General features: G+C 36.6%; 1 protein-coding gene across 1 annotated transcript in view; it reads left to right on the top strand.

Moving 5' to 3' along the window:
- Window positions 1-25,202, top strand: part of lrp1ba (low density lipoprotein receptor-related protein 1Ba) — a 204,136-nt gene that overhangs the window by 6,203 nt on the left and 172,731 nt on the right. The window contains exons 2-10 of the mRNA XM_081385187.1: window positions 8,587-8,706; window positions 10,862-10,990; window positions 12,887-13,144; window positions 13,517-13,679; window positions 17,696-17,918; window positions 19,030-19,216; window positions 20,143-20,286; window positions 23,633-23,869; window positions 24,260-24,440. Coding sequence (XP_081241313.1) covers window positions 8,637-8,706; window positions 10,862-10,990; window positions 12,887-13,144; window positions 13,517-13,679; window positions 17,696-17,918; window positions 19,030-19,216; window positions 20,143-20,286; window positions 23,633-23,869; window positions 24,260-24,440 — 1,592 coding nt within the window. The 5' untranslated portion in view covers window positions 8,587-8,636. The remainder of the gene's footprint in view (window positions 1-8,586; window positions 8,707-10,861; window positions 10,991-12,886; window positions 13,145-13,516; window positions 13,680-17,695; window positions 17,919-19,029; window positions 19,217-20,142; window positions 20,287-23,632; window positions 23,870-24,259; window positions 24,441-25,202) is intronic.

Genomic DNA, 25,202 nt, shown 5'->3' with positions numbered 1-25,202 from the left:
AGCCAAATGAAGTATTTATTTATTTTTATTTATTTGCAAGAGGATAAATGGACGCAATGCAAAACAAATGTGACACAATGCAAATCGTTTCACATGCTATTTTTACACAGTACACATTTATCAGTATGTCAGAGTTGTCTTCTGTTGCAGTTCCTTGGGCAAAAGCGTTTGAGTCTAAACTGAATCTGCTCTCAAACAGCAGAGTAGAACAGATGCACCATTTCTCTTCCATCTCCTGAGGAAAGAAAGTGATAGATTTTTTCCTCGCTTGCAGCCTGTTAACATATTAATAACATTAGCTGGTGTTTCTCCTGTATACAGTATGCATGTCTCTGGAAGTTCATGTATAGCCCTCCTCAGCCGTTCCTTTTCCCTCTCTGAAAAATTCCCACAACTGAATGTTTATCAAAGCCTACAAAATAATAATAAAAAAACTCTGAATATGTGACAGTCTTGACAGCTTTTGATTCCAAATCACAGTTTGTACTTCAATTCCAATGGAAAAAGAGGTCTTGCGTTAGAACCCTCGCTGTGTTCTGTAGTGAAGACAGCAATCAGGAATCTCGGGAAGTTCAAAGGCAAAAAGCAGCGTAGAACATCTGACTAGCTTGAAATTGGCACTTGCATTTCTTGACAAATCCACCACAGAAAGACATGGGAAGCAGGTATTTTTAGTAAATCACATCACTACTTTGTAGTTTTGTCAGGGAAGCATGCTACATTCCATTAAATTCAGAAAGTCAGAATCTTCAACTTGGAAAAGTGCGATAGATTGGTATATGGAACGATTTCACTCTGTTATCACATTACAAATGCTAGCATTGCATAGCATGGTTATGCTCAGAAATTTGGTTTGGTTTGCTAGCAAACAAAAAGTGACTGAATTAAAATCTTTTTAGCACATGAAAAACTGAATTTCTCTGTTGATAATCGTACAACTGCTGACAAATGCTAGTATTAGCATCTTTTATGTTCAAAAATGTGGTTGCTAGTATACTTTGTTGATAAACAACTGCATTTCATTATAATATCTTGTCATGTTGTACGTACACTGCATTACGAGAAAAAAAATTCTGAAAATGCAACCGCATTACATGATTCTAAAATCTTTTAGCAAACGTAAAACTGTAAATGATTTACTCGTACAATCGTACAACTGCTTAACAAATGCTAGCATTGCATAGCATCTTTTATTTTCAAATTTGGTTGCCAGCAGTGTTTTTTGTTGACAAACAATTAAATTGTATGAAGTCAGCATTTTCAGCAAATGTAAAATGCTGTAATGTTTCTCTCTTTTAATCATACACTAGCTAGCATTGGATAGCGTCTATGTTTAAAAATGTGGCTGCAAACAAACTTCTTTGTTGACAGTCAAACTGCATTTACATGATGTTACAATATTTTCAGCAAATGCAAAACATGGTTATCGTGTTGATCATACATCTAAACAATAAATTCTAACATTTGATATCATTGTTTATTAGGGCTGGACCCGAATATTCGAATATTGTTGGTATTCGATTTGAAAATTTGACATTAAAATTTTTTTTTTTTTTTTTTGCACACCTGGAAACCCCCTGCGAAACGATCTCATTCGCGCTTGAATAAGGCCGGCGACACACTGGCTGCGTGGCGTGTCCGTTTTTATTTCGGCTCCCATGTTAACAGGTTGGAGTTTGCACACTGCCTGAGTGAAACAAGCATCTCAGGCGCGGCTCAAGCCACGCGGAAAACGCGTGCATGCTAGAAATAGAACCGACGCCTGTGTTCCAGCAATGGGAGTGTTCTCTGGCTAGAGCGCAGAACAGTGGAGTTTGTATGGACCGAAGTGCATGCCTGAGCTTGTGTTTTGGGATAAGCTGCGTTGCTTTGACATTGTGGAAAATAGAATAATAGAAACAAAATGTATTATCCTTTTTACCCGTTATTATCAATCTAAATTAATCTCGCTTTTAATTTAACTTAATTTCGTTTTTCTTTATTTAAATTTCGTTTTTCTTTATTTAAATTTCGTTTTTAAATTTCGTTTTTTCTTAATTTAATTTCGGTTTTCTCTATTTAAATTTCGTTTTTAAATTTCGTTTTTTCTTTATTTAATTTCGTTTTTCTTTACTTAAATTTCGTTTTTCTTTATTTAAATCTACCCTTTACTGTGTCAGTAATTTGTTAGTCAGAAAAATATTAGACTACCTTAAAAGTATTGCTTAAGTTAAGCAAACGGACATACAGACACATATAGATTCCTGCCTTTATTAGAGAGAACAATATGTTCAGCCCCCTCTCTCCGAAGCTTCGAATATTCGATGTTCATTACTAACGAAGCTTCGAAGCTCAAAAAATGGTATTCGGACCAGCCCTATTGTTTATGTTCAAATTTTGTTGCTAGCAAACTTTTTTTTAGTTGTTGACAGTCATGGTAGCTACGAGCTAATGGTATGATTGTTAATCTTCCAAATTTCAGGCAATGGAAAATCTTTATGGTCGAAATTCCAAGGCCTCCATCCAACTTGGAATGTAATGCAAAAGCCAATGATTTACCAACATCTCAGTAATTATTTGTGGGCTCATTCATGAAACAAAATGTTAGTGTGAATAGTTTTCTGAAAAACATTCTTAAATCTTCACATATTCTTTCAAATATTTCAAGAAGGCGGCCCATTTTCTTGATTCGTCTCATTTGTACTTGGATAAAACTGTTCTTTTCGTTTCACCTCAAACATGTTAGAACAGCCTTGGACACCTTTCTCTTTGTTGCTCTGTTACATTCCATAATTAACATTCTTAATACTTTAGGAGCGATGAATGTGCCATGAACGTCTTCTGCTGCATTTTGTTCTGCACCAAAACAGTCAAAAGCATTGGTAGACGTCATGACCATGGTCCCTCTGAAGGTAATGCTTTATCTCTCCTGGGCATTCAGAGATTGGAGTGTACTACATACTACAGGTGCTATAGGCAAGAAACAGTGTTTGTGTTGCACCTTTGAACGTCCCTGTGGTAATAACACAGTAGCCTCACTTTCCCCATTTGCATTGTCAGTCCCTAATGAATATATGGAATTGAATAAAACAGCCCACACAGCAACGCGACTAAAAACATTTGAAACACACACAGGAACTGCAAACAAAAGAGTCTACACCTCACAGTGGCTTTTTTATATAATGGCAACACAGTAAACAAAGCGTTTGGATAACAAGAACGCCGTCAGATGCTTAAAGGTAAATTTATCTTGGGAACAACAGTTTTTCTTTGTTCTTTTTACAGCCTGTTGTGAAACATAATTGCTTTACTTATGCTTGTGCTTGTGCTTGATAAGGTTAAACATCAGGAACTTTGTATGCACAGAATATCTTAAGCCACCAAAATAAATAAATAAATATGCATATACAATTGATATGATTCATCCATCTGTGCAAGATATCGTTTATTGGTAATTCATTTATTGTCAATGTAACTAGTTTATGTATGTAACTGTGTAAATTTGTGTATGTAACTTTGAATTGTTATATTTTAGCTATCTGAAGAAATTTAGGTCAATCATATAAAGCTGTAGAGGTAATTAATGGTGTCAAGTTCATTTTCTCATCTCCACATAACAAAAGTTACTTTCTTTTGATCTCAGCTTAAAAAAAATACCTTTGTTATTTCAATACAACAAAAGTAGTTTTTTCTTGTGATGTCAACTTAATTTTCTTATTATCTTGACATAACAAAAGCTGTCATCTCAAAATCTTTTTTTTTCATGGTGAGATCACAAAAAAATTACAAGATTTAGACTTTAAGATCTTTATAAGATAATTTTAAGATCAACATAAAGCGTTTTTGAAATGTTCTCATTATCTAGATATAATAGAAGCTTTTCTTAAAGGGTTAGTTCACCCAAAAATGAAATTTCTGTCAGTAATTACTCACCCTCATGTTGTTCCAAACCCTTAAGACCTTCGTTCATCTTCGGAACACAAATGAAGAGATATTTTTGATGAAATCGGAGAGTTCTCTGACCCCTCCGGAGCAATGTTATTGCAACTTTCAAGGCCCAGAAGGGTAGTAAAAACATTGTTACAATAGTCCATGTGACTACAATAGTTCAATCTTAATGTTATGAAGCGACGAGAATACTCTTTGTGCAAAAAAACCCCGACTTTATTCAACAATCTCTTCTCCATCGCAGTCTGCTACGCTGATCACGTAGTAAACACTGTGCAGCGCAACAAACAACTTTCAAGTTTAGTTCTCGAGACAACTTTATGTCGAGATCTTGAAGACTTTTGTTGTGTCATTTAAAATTTAATAAACATCAATTGAAAATTAAGTTGAGATCATTTCAAAAGACAAAAACAAATAATAATCCACGTATGTTCCGTAATTGGAAGGCATCTTCACTAATAAACACATACAAATATTGTCGTCATTGTTTTAGCGGTCGATAATATCATCTGACTTGAATTTCTGACTGCTAAGCAACCCTTACAAACAATGCAGTTTTGTAGCATCTGACAATCCTCAGCTAATGGTTCCAAATGTTAGAATTTATCATATAAATTCAACATTCATCCACCCAGAGAGTCTGCAAGTGTTTGCTCGAGTGCTGGAAATGTAGGCATATTACAGTATGATGGGAGCAGCTGAGGGTTAAGTGCTTTGCCCAGGGGCAAAACTGCAGTGGTCACAGGAAGGGCAGTTTCATGTGCCAAGTTGATGTCCTTCCGTAGCTTGACTAGGATTTGGATGAGCCACCAAGTGCAGAGACTTTATGGCCACATCAATCTGGTTAAATATAGATTTAGACGTTATGCACAGACCGTTAAACTAACCTGTTCATTTGCGTCGGTTTATCTGGAGTTTATCTGAATCCCCTTCCAATGCTGGCAGTCGATTCTGAAGTGTTGATGAAGGGGCAAAATAAACCGGCTCTGCTTCACAGTTACACCTCTGATGTCTCACATTCACCTCCTTTCAGTCTCTCTAGTTGGAAGTGCAGGTGTTTGTGAAGTTATGCAATATTACTTTTTGCTGTAACTGTGAAAACATACCATGCCAGTTTTGGTTTTTAGTTTTTGCGTTTGAATTTACCATTTTCAGTTTAGGGGGTCTTGACCAGAAAAAGGACAAATACCCCTGTCATATGGAGACTTCTCTGGGCTTGGGCTTGTAAGCAAAACACACAGGACACACTAGCATGGTGTTCGCTTCTGGATCCAACCTCCATCCGTTCTGTTCTAACAAAGCATGTTTTTACTCAACTGTCATCTATTTATAAACACTGCCTGGTAGGTGTGGACCCCCCCCCCCCCCCCCCCCCCGGTCACCTGCTCTGATCGCACAAACAGAAAAATACACAAGCAAACTCGTTCCACTGCAGTGATGTCCTATCTGTCTGAGCCCTTGGGACGGTGGCCGCTGTAATGATGGAGGCTGAGGGAAAGACCTGCTGTGAGTGAATAATAGACCTGTCCGGACATACGCCGTGTTCTCTGGACTAGTGATTCCTGCTGGGCAGGGGGCGGGGCATACGATGCAGCTTTTTGATTGGTTCGTTTAGACACCTGAGGGAGATGTTGAGATGCTAAAGTCTGGTGGAGCTGTTGTGGAAGGTTTCAATTAAATATGGGATTTAAAAGCAAAGTTTGATGTCCAAATAACAAATATTTTATTATTATTATTATTATTATTATTATTATTATTATTATTATTTTTCCTCCCTTATAGAAACAATTGCTGGTCTCTATTGGCCATTAAAAAAGAACAAGCCATGTTTTTATGCTTTGTTTTGCTTTGATTCTTGCTTTTTCCTTTCCTTTCCTTTCCTTTCCTTTCCTTTTTCCTTTCCTTTCCTTTCCTTTCCTTTCCTTTCCTTTCCTTTCCTTTCCTTTCCTTTCCTTTCCTTTCCTTTCCTTTCCTTTCCTTTCATTTCCTTTCCTTTCCTTTCCTTTCCTTTCCTTTCCTTTCCTTTCCTTTCCTTTCCTTTCCTTTCCTTTCCTTTCCTTCCCTTCCCTTCCCTTCCCTTCCCTTCCCTTCCCTTCCCTTCCCTTCCCTTCCCTTCCCTTCCCTTCCCTTCCCTTCCCTTCCCTTCCCTTCCCTTCCCTTCCCTTCCCTTCCCTTCCCTTCCCTTCCCTTTCCTTTCCTTTCCTTTCCTTCCACCGCCCTTTGAGAAAATATTGCAGGTCTCTATTGGCCATAGAAAAGGATTTCAGTTAAAAAAATTATGAATAGCATTTGTGAGCCATTTCATTGGATCTTTTAAATGTGTCGAACTTGGAGGTGGTCTGAAAAAACGTAGCAATGGCATTTAAGTCCGTATAGATTTTCAAGGTCTCGGCCTTCAATTTTTAATGTGGTACGGGACTCCCGAGAGTGATTGATTGTTCACAGCAGCTAAAGTTCAAGCTCTTTGGGTTGGGGTAGCGAAATAGATCCATAGGCATTTACCTTTACGCCCCTGTTAGACTCAGCACCCTTCCTGGACCGCTGCCGTTAGCACTACATCACCCAGTGTGTGTCAGAGAAAGTAGGGCTCCTCACTGAGAGAAAATCACCTTGAGGGAGAGCTCTGGAGTTCACTGGAGATAAATCCTGTTGTGCGGGAGCCTAACTCACAGCGAGAGTCCAGCCATAATGGCCTCCTTCCCGCTCGGAGGAGATTAGTGTGAATCCGGGTGGCGGACAGTAGCTGCACGCATTCGACATAACTCGCCATGTAAACAATGATTTTGACCTATTTTTGAAGTTACGTTTGAAGCACAAGCATTGATTTCTCCAAAGAGTAATTCTCATCCGATAATCAACTCTCCCACCAACTGTTTTGAATCGGAAAGGTCTAGATTCCTTCTTTTGGATCAATGCTTGTGTCTTTGTAAATATATGTAGTTACCCATTCTTATTCCATGATAGATTTCTGTGAAGTTTCTGTTTTGTGTATCCTAATGGGCAAAGACTGACATTTAACATTTTCCAGGGTTAGAAAAGAGTCAAAAATATTGGACAGAAAATAAAAAGTCAATTTTGTCTTTCATTAGCAGTTTTCTTTGCTTCCTTTTTTTGCGGATCAAAATTTACGATTGCAGTAACTGCTTTTCTTTTACACTGCCAGAGGCTTTATTTATGCGTTCAATATGTTTGTTTAGATGGGATAATTAGATTGTGAACAAAATAATAGCTTTTTTTTTGGCACTGAATCAATCGAGTTTTAATTTGTTTCATGTCATTTGATGGTGTTGGTTTGGTTTATGAGTTGGGTCATCTTACTCCTTGGGCAAAGATTCCACCATGCTTTTGGCACAAATGCAATGCATATTAAGTTAATTATTTATTTAAGTCATTTTGTTTTATTTTTCTGTGTGGTTGTACTTGGAAAACTGTGTGGTTGTACTTGGTTTTGTCAAATGTTGTACAGATGACAGATAGTCAAGTCAAAACAAAAACCTGTCACAGATTATCGTAAAGGGTTAGTTACCCCAAAAACTCAAAGATTTGTCATTATTTACTATGTCTTTCAAAACCCGCATGATGTGTTATGTGGAAACAAAAGATGTTATTGCTGCTCACAGTTCTTGTTATATGAAAGAATAAAACTACAGATTTTAGTGGCTCAAATGCCCCATCTGCATAAATAAATAAAGAACTCTTTATAGCCAAGATTCTGAAATATTTCAGGAACCGTTTGTCGCTCCCCATCGCTAGTCCCACATATAAATAGTTAAACATCCAGCTCAAGTGGATACACATTCCCTGTAATATATAAAAAGCCATTATATTTCACTTTCAGTTAAACTCATATCGTAAAACGCTTTGCATTATCCTTAAACGCTGTGATACATTTTTAAAGAAGTACTTAATTTAAAGCCTTCAGACTCAAGCCATTCCGAATGCATGCCTGGGGTGGGTCGATGAATTTCTCAGTGCGTAGTTATTATTAATGTGGGCTTAGCAAATGCACGCTAGAAATCTCTCGCTCGCGATTAGGCATTTAGAGTGGCTAAACCATCTCCAATCTTTCTCTTTTTCACACTTTCCTGTGTAATATGTATTGTGACGCACTTAAAACCACCACAAATGGTAAAAAAGGCAAGGTGACCTGTTAGCCACGCCCCCAAATGAATAGAAACATCAAGAATGGGCTATGGCTTTTGTAATTGAAACAGATTGCAGCCCAAACGTTTATAAATCACTGCTATTTTTCAGCCGATTCTGGTTGAATAATAAATAAATTAAAATAGGGTCATCTTCATGTGGCGCGCAACGCGGGCAAACGTGATCGCCAAACATCCCTTATTATGAGGCTGTAAGCGTTTCACAGGTGATAAATATTACACAATGCTCTACCATTGTGTATTGACAGCGGGTTGGAAGGATTGCATCCACTGAAACAGGCCTTAAGTGCCACTTAAAAAGCGCTGAATCATGGTCTCATAATGAGGCTGCATCTGTTCAACTTTTAAAAAATGATTTCATACTGGCGAAATGGCATTGTGCTTTTATGGAGGGTTTCACCGAGTGAAATGCATGTTCATTGTGAGAGTGAACTGTGCGCAGGATATTAAGACTGTGAATCAGAGCAAGTTTAAATGTGTGTTTGTGTCTCCTCAGAGTTGGTGCGCAGCTGTCAGGACCGGAGGTGCCAGTTTGACTGTGTGATCATGAGAAACGGGACGTCCTGTTTCTGTGGGGAAGGTTTCGAACTAGACGAGGACGGGAGACAGTGTCGAGGTGAGGGTCTTTACCATCCGCAACTCTGTTTGAAGAATTTGAAGCTTTAGAAATGTTATTGAATTGAATTGTACTACTTTGGTAACAATTTGATTACAGTTAGTAAAGCAACTAGACAAAATATAGTCCAATAAAAATATCCTGGGAAAAATGTCCTCTTCCTGATCAAAATTTCATGTTTTTGTAATATATTGGTTTAGCTAATCTAAAGGGCTTTTCTGAACTAGTTCAAGCTATGCTAAGCTAGTAGGCCAAGCTGTTAGCTGCCTGACAATGTTTATTTAGCTTTGGTATTTTGATGTGTAAATAGAAAGGTATTTTTTTGTGATTAACCCCTTAACTGTCACCCCCCTTTTTGAGAATGGACATTAAAATGCACTATTCAAACTTAAATGGTTGTAATTCAAGAATGCTTTGGAGTATAGACCTAATTTTGCTTTCACTTAAAAAAATTAAAGTATGAAAAAGTTATTTTAAATTTACAGTAAATCAAATATAATTTATTTTATATTTTTTCTTTTATATAAAATATATATTTTACAAAATATTTTTACTATAAAATCACTATAAAATCAAAGCCATATATCTAACAAAGTTGTGTTCTAAATTTGAAGTTGATATCACAGAAATTGAAGTTCCCATGAGATTTTGTTTAGGCGTAATACCAAAAATAGCCACCGGGTGAAATTGAACTCCATTGAATTTAATTCTATGCATTCTGCCGTAACAAATTAATACATTTCTGTCCAAATAACACTTCTATCACAAAATATGGAACCTTGAGACTCAGACCTTTCTGTCAATATGTGTTTTGTCAAGATTAGAAAAGATTTTGATCATAAATTATGAAACATAATGATGCCACTTATATAATTTAGAGTACCGTTTCTATGGATGAATTCTGAGATTGTAAGCTTTCAAATGATACCTAATTTATGATAACTACTAAAATATGTAATGTAATAAATAAAGCGATAAAAAAGATATATTTTAGAGAATAATATATATTATACTTTTTAGAGGATAATATTATTTTCGAATTTTTTATTGACAAATACTAGATTATATGTTCTATTATGAACTTTTAGCAGGAAAACCAACGTTTCAATTATACAAAGTGTGTGTGTCAACTTTTTGTGACAAAGGTCAAAACTGTAGATTTTTTGAGGTGCACTCTTATCATAAATTCATCTATTTCTGTTCCTACATAATTTGTAACAAAAAACAGTCCTAAAATATCTATTTAGGAGTCTTAGATCTTTCCAACAATATATAGTTTGTCATGATTAGATAAGGATTTAATTGTAATATATTGAAGTAAACTTTAACGTCCCGCTACCAGGACGGTGACAGTTTTACGAACAAATCATAAATTGATTTTGTGTCAGTAATCACACACTGAATAGAGTAAAAGTTAATGAAAAAGTAACGTGCTCACAATATCTTGTTTTAGTTTTAACCAAAAGAGCTTTTCTTAACAAGTTCAAGTTATGCTAAGCTAGAAGGAAAATTTTCTTTCTTGCGGACACATGATAGTCAGAATATATACACTTATTATAGCCGTACCTTAGTGATTCAGGATGACAAAAACACAGTTTGGAAAATGGATTCATGATGTATTTGTTGATTATATAAATTTTGTTCATTTTGAACACAAAAAGTTACGGATACAACGGCGTTCTGTTGCGCACATGCAAATTTAACTGAGTGCATGACCATGCACTCGCACAAATGCGACCACATCAAATTCTAACTCGCACATTCTCAAAAAATGGTCGCAGTCTGGAACCCTGTTTCATTTTTGTAAACTGATTTTGTATCAGTTCTAATCAGGCACCGAATAGAGTATGCTAACCATAAAAAAAAAAAAAAACTCAGCTCATACCATTTTGAGGTCTCTAGCAAAGCTAGCTGTGCTTGTTTCTCCAATACATGAACGTGAACCTCTAGAGATATTGTTGTTGATTTAATGAGAAATTGTGATTGTCAACCAAAACAGCAATTTACTCACCCTTCCCTGTCCAAACACACATTTGCATATTCATATATTTTGAAAGGTTGCTACGAAATGGCGACATTAAGAGTTGGGTTTGCATATTTAGGTCATTTTTGAGCACATTTAGCGTTTAATAAATAGCCCCGCTGTTCCCCGCAGATCATGATGAATGCAGGGATTACGGGACATGCAGTCAGATCTGTATGAACACGCAGGGATCGTACAGATGCACTTGCACAGATGGCTTCAGCCTGCAGGCCAACAGACGATCCTGCAAAGCCAAAACAGGTGAGTCCATTTATCATCCCCGTTAGTTCAAGTCCAAAAAAATGTGCATTAAGCAACATGTATTTTACTTTGATTTTTAGCGGTGCTTTAAAGGCACAAGTCTGAAAATAATTTAACCCATGCATAAATCAAATATTTGCTTGATTTACCATAAATGCTGGAGAGATGGATGACCATGCTATTTTATTTTTTTAGCACATTGCTCGGTGGTTACAACAGTGTTCAGGTAGTTGCTAGCTTATTTGCAATATTGATATTAGACGCCATATTGGATTTAATGGATGGATGAAAACGAGGTTGTGAGGGAGAGACGCACATTCTTTACAAAGGCATGCGCTGTAGAAAGGTCCTAATTATGTAATGTTCACAACTCTCTTATGGAGATTTTGTCTACCAAAAGTTTTTTTTTCATCAGTTGAACAATCGATATGTTGTTTAACATCAGTACCATTCATTGAACGCACTGTATCTACCCCTGACAGCCTAGTTTTCATTCCTGTCAAAAAATGAAATATGGCGCTACCCTGACTAAGGTCTATGGAGTTCTGAGAGGTTTTTTGAATGCATTGTTATGTGATTTCTATGGTGTTCTGGGTAGTTGCTAGCTACTTGCCAAGGTGTTCTGAGTGGTTTTGGCACATTACTACAGTATGCGGTTGCTGGGGCTCCAGGGTAGTTTGTAGCCTTTTGCTAAAGGGTTCTGGTAGGTTTTTAACACATTTCTGTGTGATTGCTAGTTGCTAGGCAAGTCTAATGGGTTGTTTTAGGGTTAGAGGGTTGTTGAAATACTTCATCTAAGTATTGACACATAATAATAGCATTTTCTACAATGAATATCTTTTCTTAGCTAGAACCACTAGAAAATAAGTATCTAATGTTTAAAACGAAAAAAGGTCAACAAACTCCACACTTGACATTTCACTCAGCATTTAAATTATAGTTGTCTTAACATTTTAAGAGATTAGATGGGTAAACCCAATGCCTTCTGGGTCGTTTGATTGAACAGGAAAGCCTCAGTGGAGTAGCGTGATCACAGTGGCGATCATCCAGGCGCATTAGTATAGATGACACTGTCATTCGCCTGATACGAGTGTCAGTTACACTTATTGTCATCAATATGCAAATGGACACCGGCAAGTTGGCCTACGAAAGAGCTGTGGGAGAGATAAACAGGGGAAGCCTTAATGGATAGTCAATCAGAGCCCATCCAGCCCGACCCGCAACTGTCTATCAAATTTAGAGATGATTACATGCTCACAGTTAATTGCTCTTCATGGTGTCTGTTCATTAGTGTAAAAGGGGGGAAAAAAACACAAGACGATCACAAAGTTTAAGTTTGGACAAATTTTGTCGCAGCAAGTGCGAGCTGCTTAATCAACCCATGTTTTATGTTCTATATAGGCAAGCAAAAATGAATGTAAAGACTTATTTACGTTTATGTAACACCTAAATATTTATATTTTGTATGGGTGTTTTGGATCTTGATGCAGATTTTTATGAGTTGCCACTTTTATATTCAGTTAGCAAAAACATAATCAAGAGCATGTTACTGTTGATTCATATCAATCTGTAATTTTGTCAAATTATGCAGAAAATGTAAAATATTAATTGTGTGTATTTATGAAACATAAAAAGACATGAGTCAGCCATATTTTTTTTTTTTTTTTTTTTTTTTTACAAAAATGTTTAAAATGTCATTGACAGTGGTGGTAATTCATTTTCTAATTTATTTGACTTATTTCAGGATTTATTTACTAAATGTCCACAGTACCGAAATTGCCCAATATTAATTATGTTTAAATATGTTTTACATAAATAATCGCTTAATTTATATTTCACAGGAGATATTTATTATGATTTCCTCTAATTTCCTGCATTTTATGTTCCCTCTTTCAGATCCTGGCGATAAACCTCCGGTTCTGTTGACAACAAATATGAATTCTATATCAGTTATTTACCTCAATGGATCATCTATGCCAAATCTCAAGTTCATGGAGACAAATGGGACTCAAATAGTGGACTTTATTTATAGAGAAGAGTCACTCTGTTGGCTCTCAGTGGCGCAGGATACGGGTCAACTGTGGTGTGCCCGCATGACCAAGCTCAAAGTGTTTTCAGAAATACATGAGATAAGGATAGGTCAAAACCTGCAAAGTGAGTATTTACGTCTATTTTCAAACTGCAAATTAAGGAATGTCTTGTAACTTTGATGTTTTATTCAAAGCAAGTGCAAACTAATCTCCTTTGAAGTTTTTATGAACTTCAGGGTTTTGTTTTTAATGTCCATATAAATTTTCTCATTAGCCTTTTTTTCCCACTTTCTTTTACCTCTTGAAGTGTTTAATGATCTGCTAATGAAGTGTTTAATGTCAGAAGGTTAAGTGTGTCAAGTGTGCATGTCAAGTCGCTGAATGTCAGTTGTTGCTTCTTTGAAGCATGCATGAATGTTTTATTGTTTCTAACTACCAAGTCCTGGTACTCTGCTGGTGCTCACATGTCTAACAAATAATCTCTTCTCCCATGTAGATGTGGAGCATATGGCCATCGACTGGTTAACAGGAAACTTCTACTTCATAGACAGAGTGAACGACCGAATATTTGTGTGCAGCGAGCAGGGAGATGCATGTGTCACCATCATTGACCTGGACATCCAGAACCCAAAAGGCCTAGCGCTGGATCCCATCATGGGGTACGATCACTAAGACAACCATTAGGTCCTTTTATTTATGACTGGCCATTTACAGTATACTATACATGAGATGGTAACAATGAGCTTTTGCTCTGGATAAAAATAAATAAATAAATATATATATATATATATATATATATATATATATATATATATATATATATATATATATATACAGGGAACTACACTAACCTTTTCCACTGGTGGCACTTGCGCTACTAACTTTTTCAGTTACTGGCGCAAAACATGATTTGGTCGCACAAATTATTTATAGTAAGCCGCTCTGGATAATAATAAACAATAATGAAACTGTATTACATACAGATGTGCTTTTTATTTTACTTGCCATCTTTTAAACCACATGCCTTCTTGTTTTTGTTTTCTTTAACATTGGTTGGGATAGATTTTCTCCTAAATGGATTTCAACATGCTATGGTTGGCACAGATGGGCAGACTCCTGAACTCTTAAGTAGTGATGCACCGATGTGAAAATTGTGGTCGATACCGATAATAACCGATATTAATATTGCTGTTATGGCATAAAAAAAATAAAAAATAAAATAAAAAAAAAACAGGAACATTGTGTACAATTAAGATAGGCTACTTAATTTATTATTCCAATGGCAAAAATATTGTATCACGATTTTTTTCAGGAAAATCACGATTCACGATTTTATCACGATTCTTTTTTATGTTGGTTTTACTATTTTGCGACTGAGCATTACAGCCAAAACTTATGTTCATATTTTAAAAACAAAGCCTTGGGTAACAAAACATATATAAAAAAAAATGGCAGACGGGGGTGAAGATAAAAATATTTGTCATTATTTTCTTTGTTATTAAATATTAAGATCAAAGATGCACATTACACATACACAACTTAATATACAAATTAAATAGTGTTTTATGTTTTCAGCTTCAGTAGGTGTATTTAACAGTAGCATTGAAGAAAGTAATTAAATGAACAAATATGAAAATAAAACAAAATACACTTCACTGTATAAATTATACATTGATACTTATTAAAGCTACTTCAGTCAAGAGCAGTGAGTGATTTTCTCTTTGCATTTTGTTGTTTTATTAACATAAAAGGAATAGTTCTCCTAAAATTTCAAATTGTCATAATTTACTCTCTCAAGTTGTTTTAAACTCGAATGAGTTTCTTTCTTCTGTTGAAAATAAAAGTTATTTGGAAGAATGTGGGTAACCAAACAGTTGATGTACCCCAGTGACTTAGAATATTTTTCTCCTTTGGAAGTCAATGGGGACCAGCTACTGGATAGCCACATTCTTCAAAATATTAATATTAGAAAAATATTAGAAAATATTAGAAGGAAATTAATACAGGTTTGGAACAACATTAGAGTGCGTAAATGATTTTTGGGAGAACTATCCCTTTAAGGACAAGCGGCAGCGTGTTTACTATTGCTACTGTCTCTTTAAGAGTTGCGCGCGACGCGTCTAACGGTACGTTCACACGGGGCGTCAGCGTCAACGCTTCCCATTGACTTTGAATGGGTGACGTCAAGCGTTGCCGAAAAGAATTGTGGATCCGTCGGCGGTGCTTCACTGGCGTTGCTCGCGGCAGAAGTTGAGAATTTTTCAACTTCTGCCGCGAGCAACGCCAGTGAAGCGCCGCAGACGGAAGCGTCAGCCAATAGGATCGCTCTATGCAAATACAGTAGCTAGGCGGCAGCCAATCACGTTCATCCTGTTCAAGAGCAGCAAACTGAGGATACATTTTAAATTTCATTGGCTGACGCTGCTATGACCATGGCGTCAGTGCCAAACTTCAGCCACGCCTTCCGTCAAGCGTTGACGCTGACGCCCCGTGTGAACGTACCGTTATATACACGCATTTGACAAGCAGATTTACTCAATTTTCTCAAGTTTGCTTTCACTTTAGTCATAACCGACTTTGTTTATCTAAACCTTGTGTGTATTTAATAGTATAAGCACAATAATACTCGAAAGATAACTTAGTCCAGTATCCAGGCGCTGGTAGACAGGCTTTTAGTGCATGTGAGCTTCACATGTAACGTTACGCGCTGATGAAGGAACGCACACGTTAGAACACGTTAAAATATAAAATGTTAAATATTAAATGTAAACTATAGCCCGTCAATTTTCATTTTACAATTATCTTCTCTCTCTGTGTGTGCGCGTCCGTGTTTGTGTGTGTGAGAGAGAGAGAGCCGCTCGCGCAGCACTGATACAATGGTAGGCTACGTTTTAATCTAAGTAACGGTCGCGGGGCTGAAGTTAACTTGATGTTTTGAATGCTCATAGGCAGTGCACGTTATAAAACGTATTCTTAAAATACACATTTCTTTTTTAATAAATGTTCATAGTAAATCATAGCCTAAAACATAGGTACAAAAATAATCAGTGATACATTTGCGACCCATTAAAAATTACGGTCGCAATGGCATTTCAAAAGGTCGCATATGCGACCATTTTGGTCGCAGTGTAGTTCCCTGATATATATATATATATATATATATATATATGTATGCATACATACACACACACATATATACATACATACACACACACATATATACATACATACACACACACATATATACATACATACACACACGCATATATATATATATATATATATATATATATATATATATATATATATATATATATATATTTATATATTTATATATTTATATATTTATGATTAATTTATAGAAATTACATTTTAGTAAATGTCATTATTTATTTACAGTTTAAGTGTACAAATATATCTACCATACTAATTGCGAGTCTGGACTATTTATTTTAGAAATATAAACTTAACTCAAGTGTTACAAACAAACAAAAAAGCTGTTTTACATTTTTTTGCATCAGTGTTTGAATAAAATGAGCAAATAATCAAATGTGATAAAGTATCTTTAATTTGTAAATTATTATATTACATTTAACAAATGAGTAATAATAATAATAAATATAATAATAATAATAATGTTTTATATTGAACTATTAATTACAACTACTACTATTGTTATTAATAATAATAAGCAATAGTTTAATAAATAATAGTTTATATAATAGTAATAAAACAATAATAATAATGTTTTATATTTATTTAGTTTAATAAATATTTTATATTAAACTTTTGATAAATAAATAGAAAATATTTTATATATAGTAATTTTATTAAATACAAATTAAATTATTATTTGTAATAATAATAATAATAATAATAATAATAATAATCAGTAGTTTAATAAATAGTTTAAATAGAATAAAGAGTATTTATGTAGTAGTAGTATATAAACAATTTGCCTTTACATTACAAAACAAAAGTAACAAAAAATGATGAGATCAGATACTATCATCAAGGTCATACCGCCCACCCTCGCTTTCATTACACGGTCACTGAAGTCTAACTGGCCAACTGAAAGAGGTTTACCATCTAGAAAGTCAAATCACAGTAAATATGACCTTTTAGAACCCTCTCCAAACAAATCGTTCATAATTCTTTGACCTAAACATAGATATTCAGCTATCTTAAAATGATCACACGACACGGAGGAGACTCGCGAATCAGATTTTCATAGGCGTAAATAAATCATCCTTATCTGATGTCGAGTCGTCTACGCTTCTGTGACGTGAGAAACTCTTTGGTCGCTTGGTAAACATTCATTTGTATGCAGTGCTGAGTTGTGCATGCTGTTTGGAGCAGTCTGCCACTTTCAGACGGTGTGGACCGTTTCTGTGCCACAGTTGTGCGTAGAGTAATGCGGATGACCTCCCCCTCTCTCATTCCTCTGTCAGTATGTGTTAGAATAAAAAGAAATAATATCATACTGCGGCCCATTCATTCAGCTCTTGCTCAGAGTGGCTCGCTTTAATTGCGCTGTTGCTACTGTGAGCGTTCAGCTCTGACACAACACTGTTTGGGTATGAGTGGATTGATTAAATCTTAAATGGCCTTGACTTTTGATTTCTTTTAAGTCTGGTAGATTCCGGTTTAAAACCTGATGTGTTTTAACCCCTAGAAAACTGTTTTTCACGGACTATGGGACTATAGCCAAAGTTGAGCGCTGCAACATGGACGGCACCAACCGAACCAGGATAGTGGAGTATAAAACCGAACAGCCGACCGCCGTGACATTGGACTTGGTCAAGAAGCTCGTCTACTGGGCGGACGCTTATCTGGATTTTATCGAAGTTGTGGATTACAATGGCAAGAACAGACACACAATCATCCAAGGCAACTCGGTAAGACCAACGGTTCCAAACCTACAAAGAAGTGTGACCTCTGAACAACTTAACTATATAGAAAAACTTCAGCAGCCTTAATAGTCAGCAGTAAAGCTGTGATAGATGATGCTTCTTTGAATAACTCTTAAAGCAGTTTATTTTGAAGGCTATAAAGTTTGGCCTCTCTCCATTGCCCCTTCAACGGGCCCAAAATATGGTGATACAAAATTCATAGCTTCATAAATTCAGTATACATTTCATCCGTTGTTCATAGAACGGGCCAAGGGCGCTGTCAAACTTTTTCTCTAAAACAATAGATAATCCATCCGCGGCTGTTTATCAGTGTTACGAGACATCTGGTGTTAACTAATAACCAGATGCAATACTTAGAAAATCCCTTTTAGAAAGCGCCCGCATGCAGGTGTTCATGGTTTACGGGAGTTATTACTGTAGTTGAAGAACAGCATTTGTATCAATTTCAGACGTTTTTCATGCTAAGTATCGTCTCGCTTGGGGTGCTGTTGATTCTGCTTGGGTTTTTTAAGTGTTTGGATTTGCTTTTACTGTTGATTAGATGTTGGATTTCATTTTTAATTGGTTTTCTTGACATTTCTGTAACCGTCTCATTGTCCCCTGTTAGAACTGTTAGCCTGGATGAGCATCGGGTTGTTTTGACCTTGCCAAGTCCTGGCTTCACGCTACAACTCTTTTGTGTGTTTTTTTTTTTAGTATTGATTTGTTCATCCATTTCCTGTGAGGTTCAGCTCTGGCAAATTCCCTGGGACCTTTATCGGAGGTTATATTGGTACTTTTTTCCTCAAAGCTGGCACTGAAAGATAACCTGAAATGAACTCTACTACCGCTAACTCATTTGTTTTTCACATCAGTCTTTCCTCGAAATCAAAGCCTCAAAGGTACCCGTCGGTAGTTTGTAGCACAGATGTGAAATCAAAGATCCCTGCATATTTCAACCGGTGTCTGACTAGTTTATTCAGCTAAAGTTACATCGGATGGATTAAAGAAGCGAAAAAGCAGACATATTTGTGTCATGTTCAGAATTAAGTCGAAGAGGTGCCAAGCCCTCTAGATGAGTCTTTCTCTCTCTCCATTCCTGTGTTTCTCTCTCCAGGTGTCGCACCTGTACGGATTAGCGCTATTTGAAGATTACTTGTTTGCGACGTGCTCTGAACCCTCCAGAGAGAGCAAAGTGGACATATTTAGGATAAATCGCTTCAACAGCAGTGACTCAAACACCGTTACCACTTTGGAAAGTGCCAAAGCCATCCGAGTTTATCACAGACTGGCTCAACCTACAGGTAAACTTGTCGTGGGAGTGCAACTAATATAATCAGCAATCACTCATATTTAAGAATAGCGATGACTTATTTATACTGAAGTAGTAAATTATACTGAAATGCTGCTAGCTTCTGTTATTCATGAAAAACAAGAGCAGAATTAATTTGTAAAACGAGTGAACAAATTATATTGTGCACACGATTTAGTAAAACAAGGAAACAAATTATTATATCACGTGCACGATTTACTTAAAACGAGAGAACGAATTAGTAAAATGTGGTGATGTATTAGGGGCTGTTTACACAGCACTGTTTTCAACTAAAACCGGAAAAAAAATGTATGCGTTCATATATATGTGTATTCATTTACTCAACAACATTGTTTTGGGGGCCTGAAAAAGGTGAAAACGGGTTTCAAAGTGCAAGTTTTTGACAACTATACTGTTATCATCTCTGTGTAAACTGCAAAAAACGTGAATTTGTGAAAACGGTGACGTCATGCTCGTGAGTATTTACATGTTCAGTCTATAGGCACGTAGTGTTTCTTAATAAACGGACATTGCAAACTTCTGGCCTGGCATGAATAAATCAGCGCTTTTAGTCGTTTTTTTGCGGATCTGGGGTAACGGGGATCGTTTTGACAACATTGTTGTCTGTACGCGAAAAATGCAAAGGAAAAACATTGTTGTGTAAAGTTGCCCGGTAAGTCGTCGGAACAAATTGTTATTCGTGGTCACAACATATACATATATTGAATTTGTGTCCAAATATTGTAGAGTTTAATCTTTGACATAAACCGATATGGAAAGTGTTTTCTGTTCTCTTTCCGATATACACAATTAGTTGTTTTTTAATATTTCTCATTTAGCATTTGGCATGTAGCATATGTGTGGTCGCTGATATTTCGCGATGCTCCCTCCTTGACGCTGACCTTTCTCTTTCTCCAGTCAGGACTCACTCATGCAGCCCTGACCCACACGGACGAAAAGGTGGATGCTCGCATATCTGTCTCCTGAGCCACAACTACAAATCACGCGTATGCCGCTGCCGGACTGGCCACGTCCTTGCCAGCGACGGGAAGTCCTGCAAAAGTGAGGGTCGCAAAATGCCAATTTCTCTTTCCTCTCTCCTCCTCTTGTTGCTCCTTTATGTCTGATTAGCATCTTTGAGACGGGTTTCTCATGTAAATGGTTTTAGGGGTATTCCCAAAGGAAAGGGTGCTGCTATCTGAAGCCATACAGTATATCAGACAGATGGCCCTTGTGGGTTTGTCGAAATGGAAATTTATGACCAAATTTATAGAGGCCCAAGATGCTGAAGAATGGACACGTTTCTGTGATTAATAGCGCACGTTCAGCACATTAAGGAGGAATACACGGGAAATTGATATGTTTTGTCTCTTGGCAGCAGGATCATTGACTATCAGAGAATATGTGTGTTTTTGAGTGTGTACAGCTACATCAGATGATTTTAAAGTTTCTCCCGAACTTCAGATGGCAGACCACTTTAAAGGTCCCATATTATACACCTTTCTGGAGTTTTATTTAAGGGTTTTGATGTCCTTAAGAATATATATTTGCGGTATAAGCACCAAAAACCATCACAATATATTTTTACAGCTCCTTTCTCGTGAGCTCTGCTAAGAACAGGTCTATTTTGGCCTGTCTAATTAATATTCATGAGCCTATCTTCTGATTGGCCTTTTTTTTTCTGAGTGATGCACTGCCAGGACAACCACAGGTAACTTGGGTCATGTATGCTGTAGCCTGCTGTGGCTTGGTGATGCTCACAAGTACGGTAAATAAAACACCTGTATTGATGGACATTGGTGAGGGAAATATTATCTGGCCTTATGTTCGAGCCGGACTCAGACCCTGAATCGGCAACGACAGGAGACAAACAGCCCCTTACATTCGCCGTTATTGTAAGTAGGCTATATGACTATTGTATATGTATATGAGTATTATAATTACCATTGCATCAATGCTGCACGCAGGTTTAACGTTAACGCTAATTTAAACTGTCTGTAAACAAACTCAGACTTTTTTTTGTCAAATTCGATTTAAATCTCCATAATATGTACGTTAATAGCTAGTTATAAACTGATTTTGAAACACTTAACTGCTTTATAATATGTAACGTTAGCAGACAGACACCGAATGCAGTTAATGCATGTAACTATTGCTTTCCTACTGATACAGTAAGTTAATGTGCTACAGTTTATTTTACAATGTTACTTTTTTCTGTAAAAGGTGTACTTGTGGTAAACTTGTAAAACTATGAACTGTAGGGACTGCAGCATTTTTGAGGAGCAGCTTCTTTGAAAAACCAGCATTGAACTGTTCCTGATTGACGAAACAGTCACTTGTGAACTGAGCAGAACAGACGGTTAAGGTCGAACTAACTGCTAATAAATAAACATTAGCCACTGTTCTCTTATATGAATGTTGTTCGGAGGCCTGTGCAGTGATGTGGTTTCATGACAGTGGGCAGTGCACAGGGTGGTGACTGAAGGCGGTGACTGAGTACTTCTGACATCACATTTTAAGGAAGACTTGTGGCTTGTGAAAAGGCACATTTACTTTATGCTTTCTTTGTCCGTGAATTGACTGTTTTGAAACTTGTATGTTAGTTTCATGGCCCCTAGACCTCTGTTATCACGAAAAAAGCCAGGACATTTCATTTTTGACAATATGGGACCTTTAACAGTAAAACTGCATTGCAAATCGTTGCAAATCATTTAGTTTCTTAAATATATTACCTACAGTTTTAACGTAGTGTACGAATCATAATGTCCCATGATGATTTGCTTTGTTTTATACATTAGTCAAACAATTGTATATCCAAAAATGGTCTAATTAGAATTCATAATAATGCAAGAATTGTACTGAAATTATGTTACTAGAATCAGTTATTCGTGAAACAAGAGCAGAATGAATTTCTCTGTAAAATGTCATACTTTTTCACCTACCTTTTTATATGCAACTATTTATGTACAACTACAATTTGGTTTGCAAACAATTTAGCAATATCTTCTGCTCGTTCCACGAATGATGCCCAACATAGATGACTCAAACTAAGAAACTATGTGTGCGTTTTCAATTGAAGATACAATTTTACTTCGATTTCTGATCTACATTTATTCATGCTATGGAAGCCCACTCCACTTCAGAGTAAAAAAAATAAAAGTAATTGTATGGTAAAGTTTAAAATAAGAAAAGCCGTCAAGTACTTAACCTAAAGTTCAATCCCTTACCTAAATCCTTAAATCTAACCATGATTATAACTTGAAAAACAATTTGTACAAGCCAGATTCTTTATCTGACATTTTTGTCAGCTTTTACAAATTATTACGAGAGTGTGCCACCAGGTGACTCTCCACATTTACATCCATTGATATTATTCAAAACTGTGATGTGTCACTCAGATTGCTGCAATCATATAATACTCAACTGATGTGCGTCAAATGCAGGTGTGTATCGGCTATTTTATAGTAGCTCATCCAGTTGAGTGTTTTGTTTTTATCTCAAGTGTTATAATGTGATGCTGTTTCCAGACTGATTCCAGACTTGTAATTCATTCGTTATGAATGAGTTGAAGTACCATTCATTTGTAAATTATTTAATTCACTGGATTATGCAAGAACATGCATTACGACATGGTTATTTAAAGTACTGTAGTTCACCCAAAACTGAAATTTCTGTCTGTCTTACCCTAGGGGGCATTAATAACATTGTGCATCAATGATTCTCACGTCTCATGACTGAATTGCATGAAATGGAACCTCTGCCATATTTGTTTTGAGAGCAGCAGAATTGTTGCTTTTGATTCGAGAGTCAATAACGGCTCAAATTCCTGTGCGTTCCTCACACAAAGGAATCATTTGGCTTCAGTCCCGTTCAGAGTTATACAAACGCAATTGTTCTTGCTGGGTTCCTCTAAGCCTTCATCCAATTTTCTTTGTCTCCCTTGATCTCACTGCCAGACCTAATAATAATTGCAATCATCATGTTTGTACCATTTCAGCTCGCAAGTAATGCATTTCGAAAACATTGTGCTTCATACACGTGTCCCTCATTTTACTGCCCCCACTTAGGACCCTGTTTGTCCCTGGTTACTTTTACACACACATACATACATACACACACGCACACACACTCAGATACAATTACAAACACAATATAACTGTTATGCACCAAAAGATGATTTATTCGATAGAACCAAATCAGTGGAACTAATTCTGGTTTTAATTAAGCTAATGTAATTAGCTTGAGCCTCTCGCTTTGGATACATTTTTGTCAAAGGCTTTAATTTGCAGAACTGAATTGAAAACGGAGGCTAATTATGTCAATTAATTAAGCTCTGACAGTACTGTGGCAGAAGGCTTATTACGTTCCGCCACTGCATTTGTTTACTTGGGTAATCGTGTCTTCTCAGAACCAAAGAACGAGCTGTTCCTGTTTTACGGAAAAGGACGACCCGGAGTTATCCGGGGTCTGGATATGAATATCAAGTCTGGCGATGAACATTTGATTCAAATCGAAGGGCTTGTGAGTCCCAGAGCGCTGGACTTCCATGCAGAGAGTAGCTACATCTACTTTGCCGACACCACAAGCTTCCTAATCGGACGTCAGAAGACAGATGGAACCGCTCGGGAAACGATCCTTAAGGACGGTATGTGCATCATTCACTTACCCTATGCTTTATTCTGAGAGATTAATGTTTGCTTTTGTGTAGTGTTATTGTGGAAAAAGCAGTTAAATATTCTCTAACAAACTCATTTTCGCTCTGGCTCTGTAATGAATCATCTGTGCAACCATGCGGCATGGTACGGTAGAGGCAGGCCACCTGTACTTGAGCACTTCTGTTGCCGATGTTTTCCAAATGGGATGTTATTCATCATACATTTTGTGCAATTCAGTTGTCGGGGAAGCTCGCTGGTCGATACTGCATAATTCCACTAGGAAGAATTAGAGGAGGACAGTGATTAATTGAGCTGTCTTTGATGTTATCAAGCAAAAAGAACAACATTTTCTCAATTTGTTTCTGCTTCTCTTTCTCCAGAGCTGGATAATGTTGAGGGTATTTCGGTGGACTGGATCGGTAACAACCTGTTCTGGACAAATGACGGTTATAGAAAGACCATCAACGTGGCCGGGCTGGAACGGCCCTCTCAGACCAGGAGAACGCTTTTAGAAGGCAATATGTCTCATCCCAGAGCCATTGTTGTGGATCCTCTAAATGGGTAAGCCCATGATACCTTTCCTGCTTACAGCAGCATTTAAAAGCTTCTTCTGCAGGGATTTCAGTCTGCTAAAGCCTTGGACAAAAACCAGCCATTTAGAGTGCACTGGGGGGCGGGGATGTTTGCCCTTTGCGCTTAGAGATTTCATCAAGAAAGTTCAATAACCGTACGCTTTCTCTGTTTTCATTAACAAAAAAGCCCTGAGCTGGTATCAGATAATAATACTAAAAACAAATATTGTACTACTATATACCATGGTACTCTCTGGTGTCAACTTCTTTGAAATGATGCCAAGTTAACAAACATACATTTATTTTATATTGTTTTTTCATTTAAATGAAAGAGAGGAAGTAGCAGAAGTACCATTGTGTCAAAGCGAGCTAATGCAAACATCCTTATTCGATGTCATTGCTCAGATGGAAAAGCTTAAAGGGAATATGGAGAGACCATGACTGTAAATCGCTGTCTTGGCAGAACGGTGAAGTCTGACTTAAGAGGTTTAAAAGTTTAAAGGCAGGTTCTGGTTTCTGCTTATATTTTAGTGACTTCTTTCCGTGTGCTGTACACTTGACATGTTTATCCTCTAATGGGTTTTTGGATTGGGTAGTCTGTTTTTTGATAGCTTCGATGTCTTAGAATTTTAGATCATTTGCAAAAAAGACTTGGAGTCTTTGGAATAATTACGAGTAATCAGTTTTAATCTGCAATTGTGTTACTGGAAATTGGTTTAGAATTTCAAACAGTCCAAGTTTTTTTTTTTTA

The sequence above is a fragment of the Scardinius erythrophthalmus genome (assembly GCF_964197995.2).
Source record: "Scardinius erythrophthalmus genome assembly, chromosome: 14".
Lineage (NCBI taxonomy): Eukaryota > Metazoa > Chordata > Actinopteri > Cypriniformes > Leuciscidae > Scardinius > Scardinius erythrophthalmus.
This window is presented reverse-complemented; position numbering and strand designations above follow the sequence as displayed.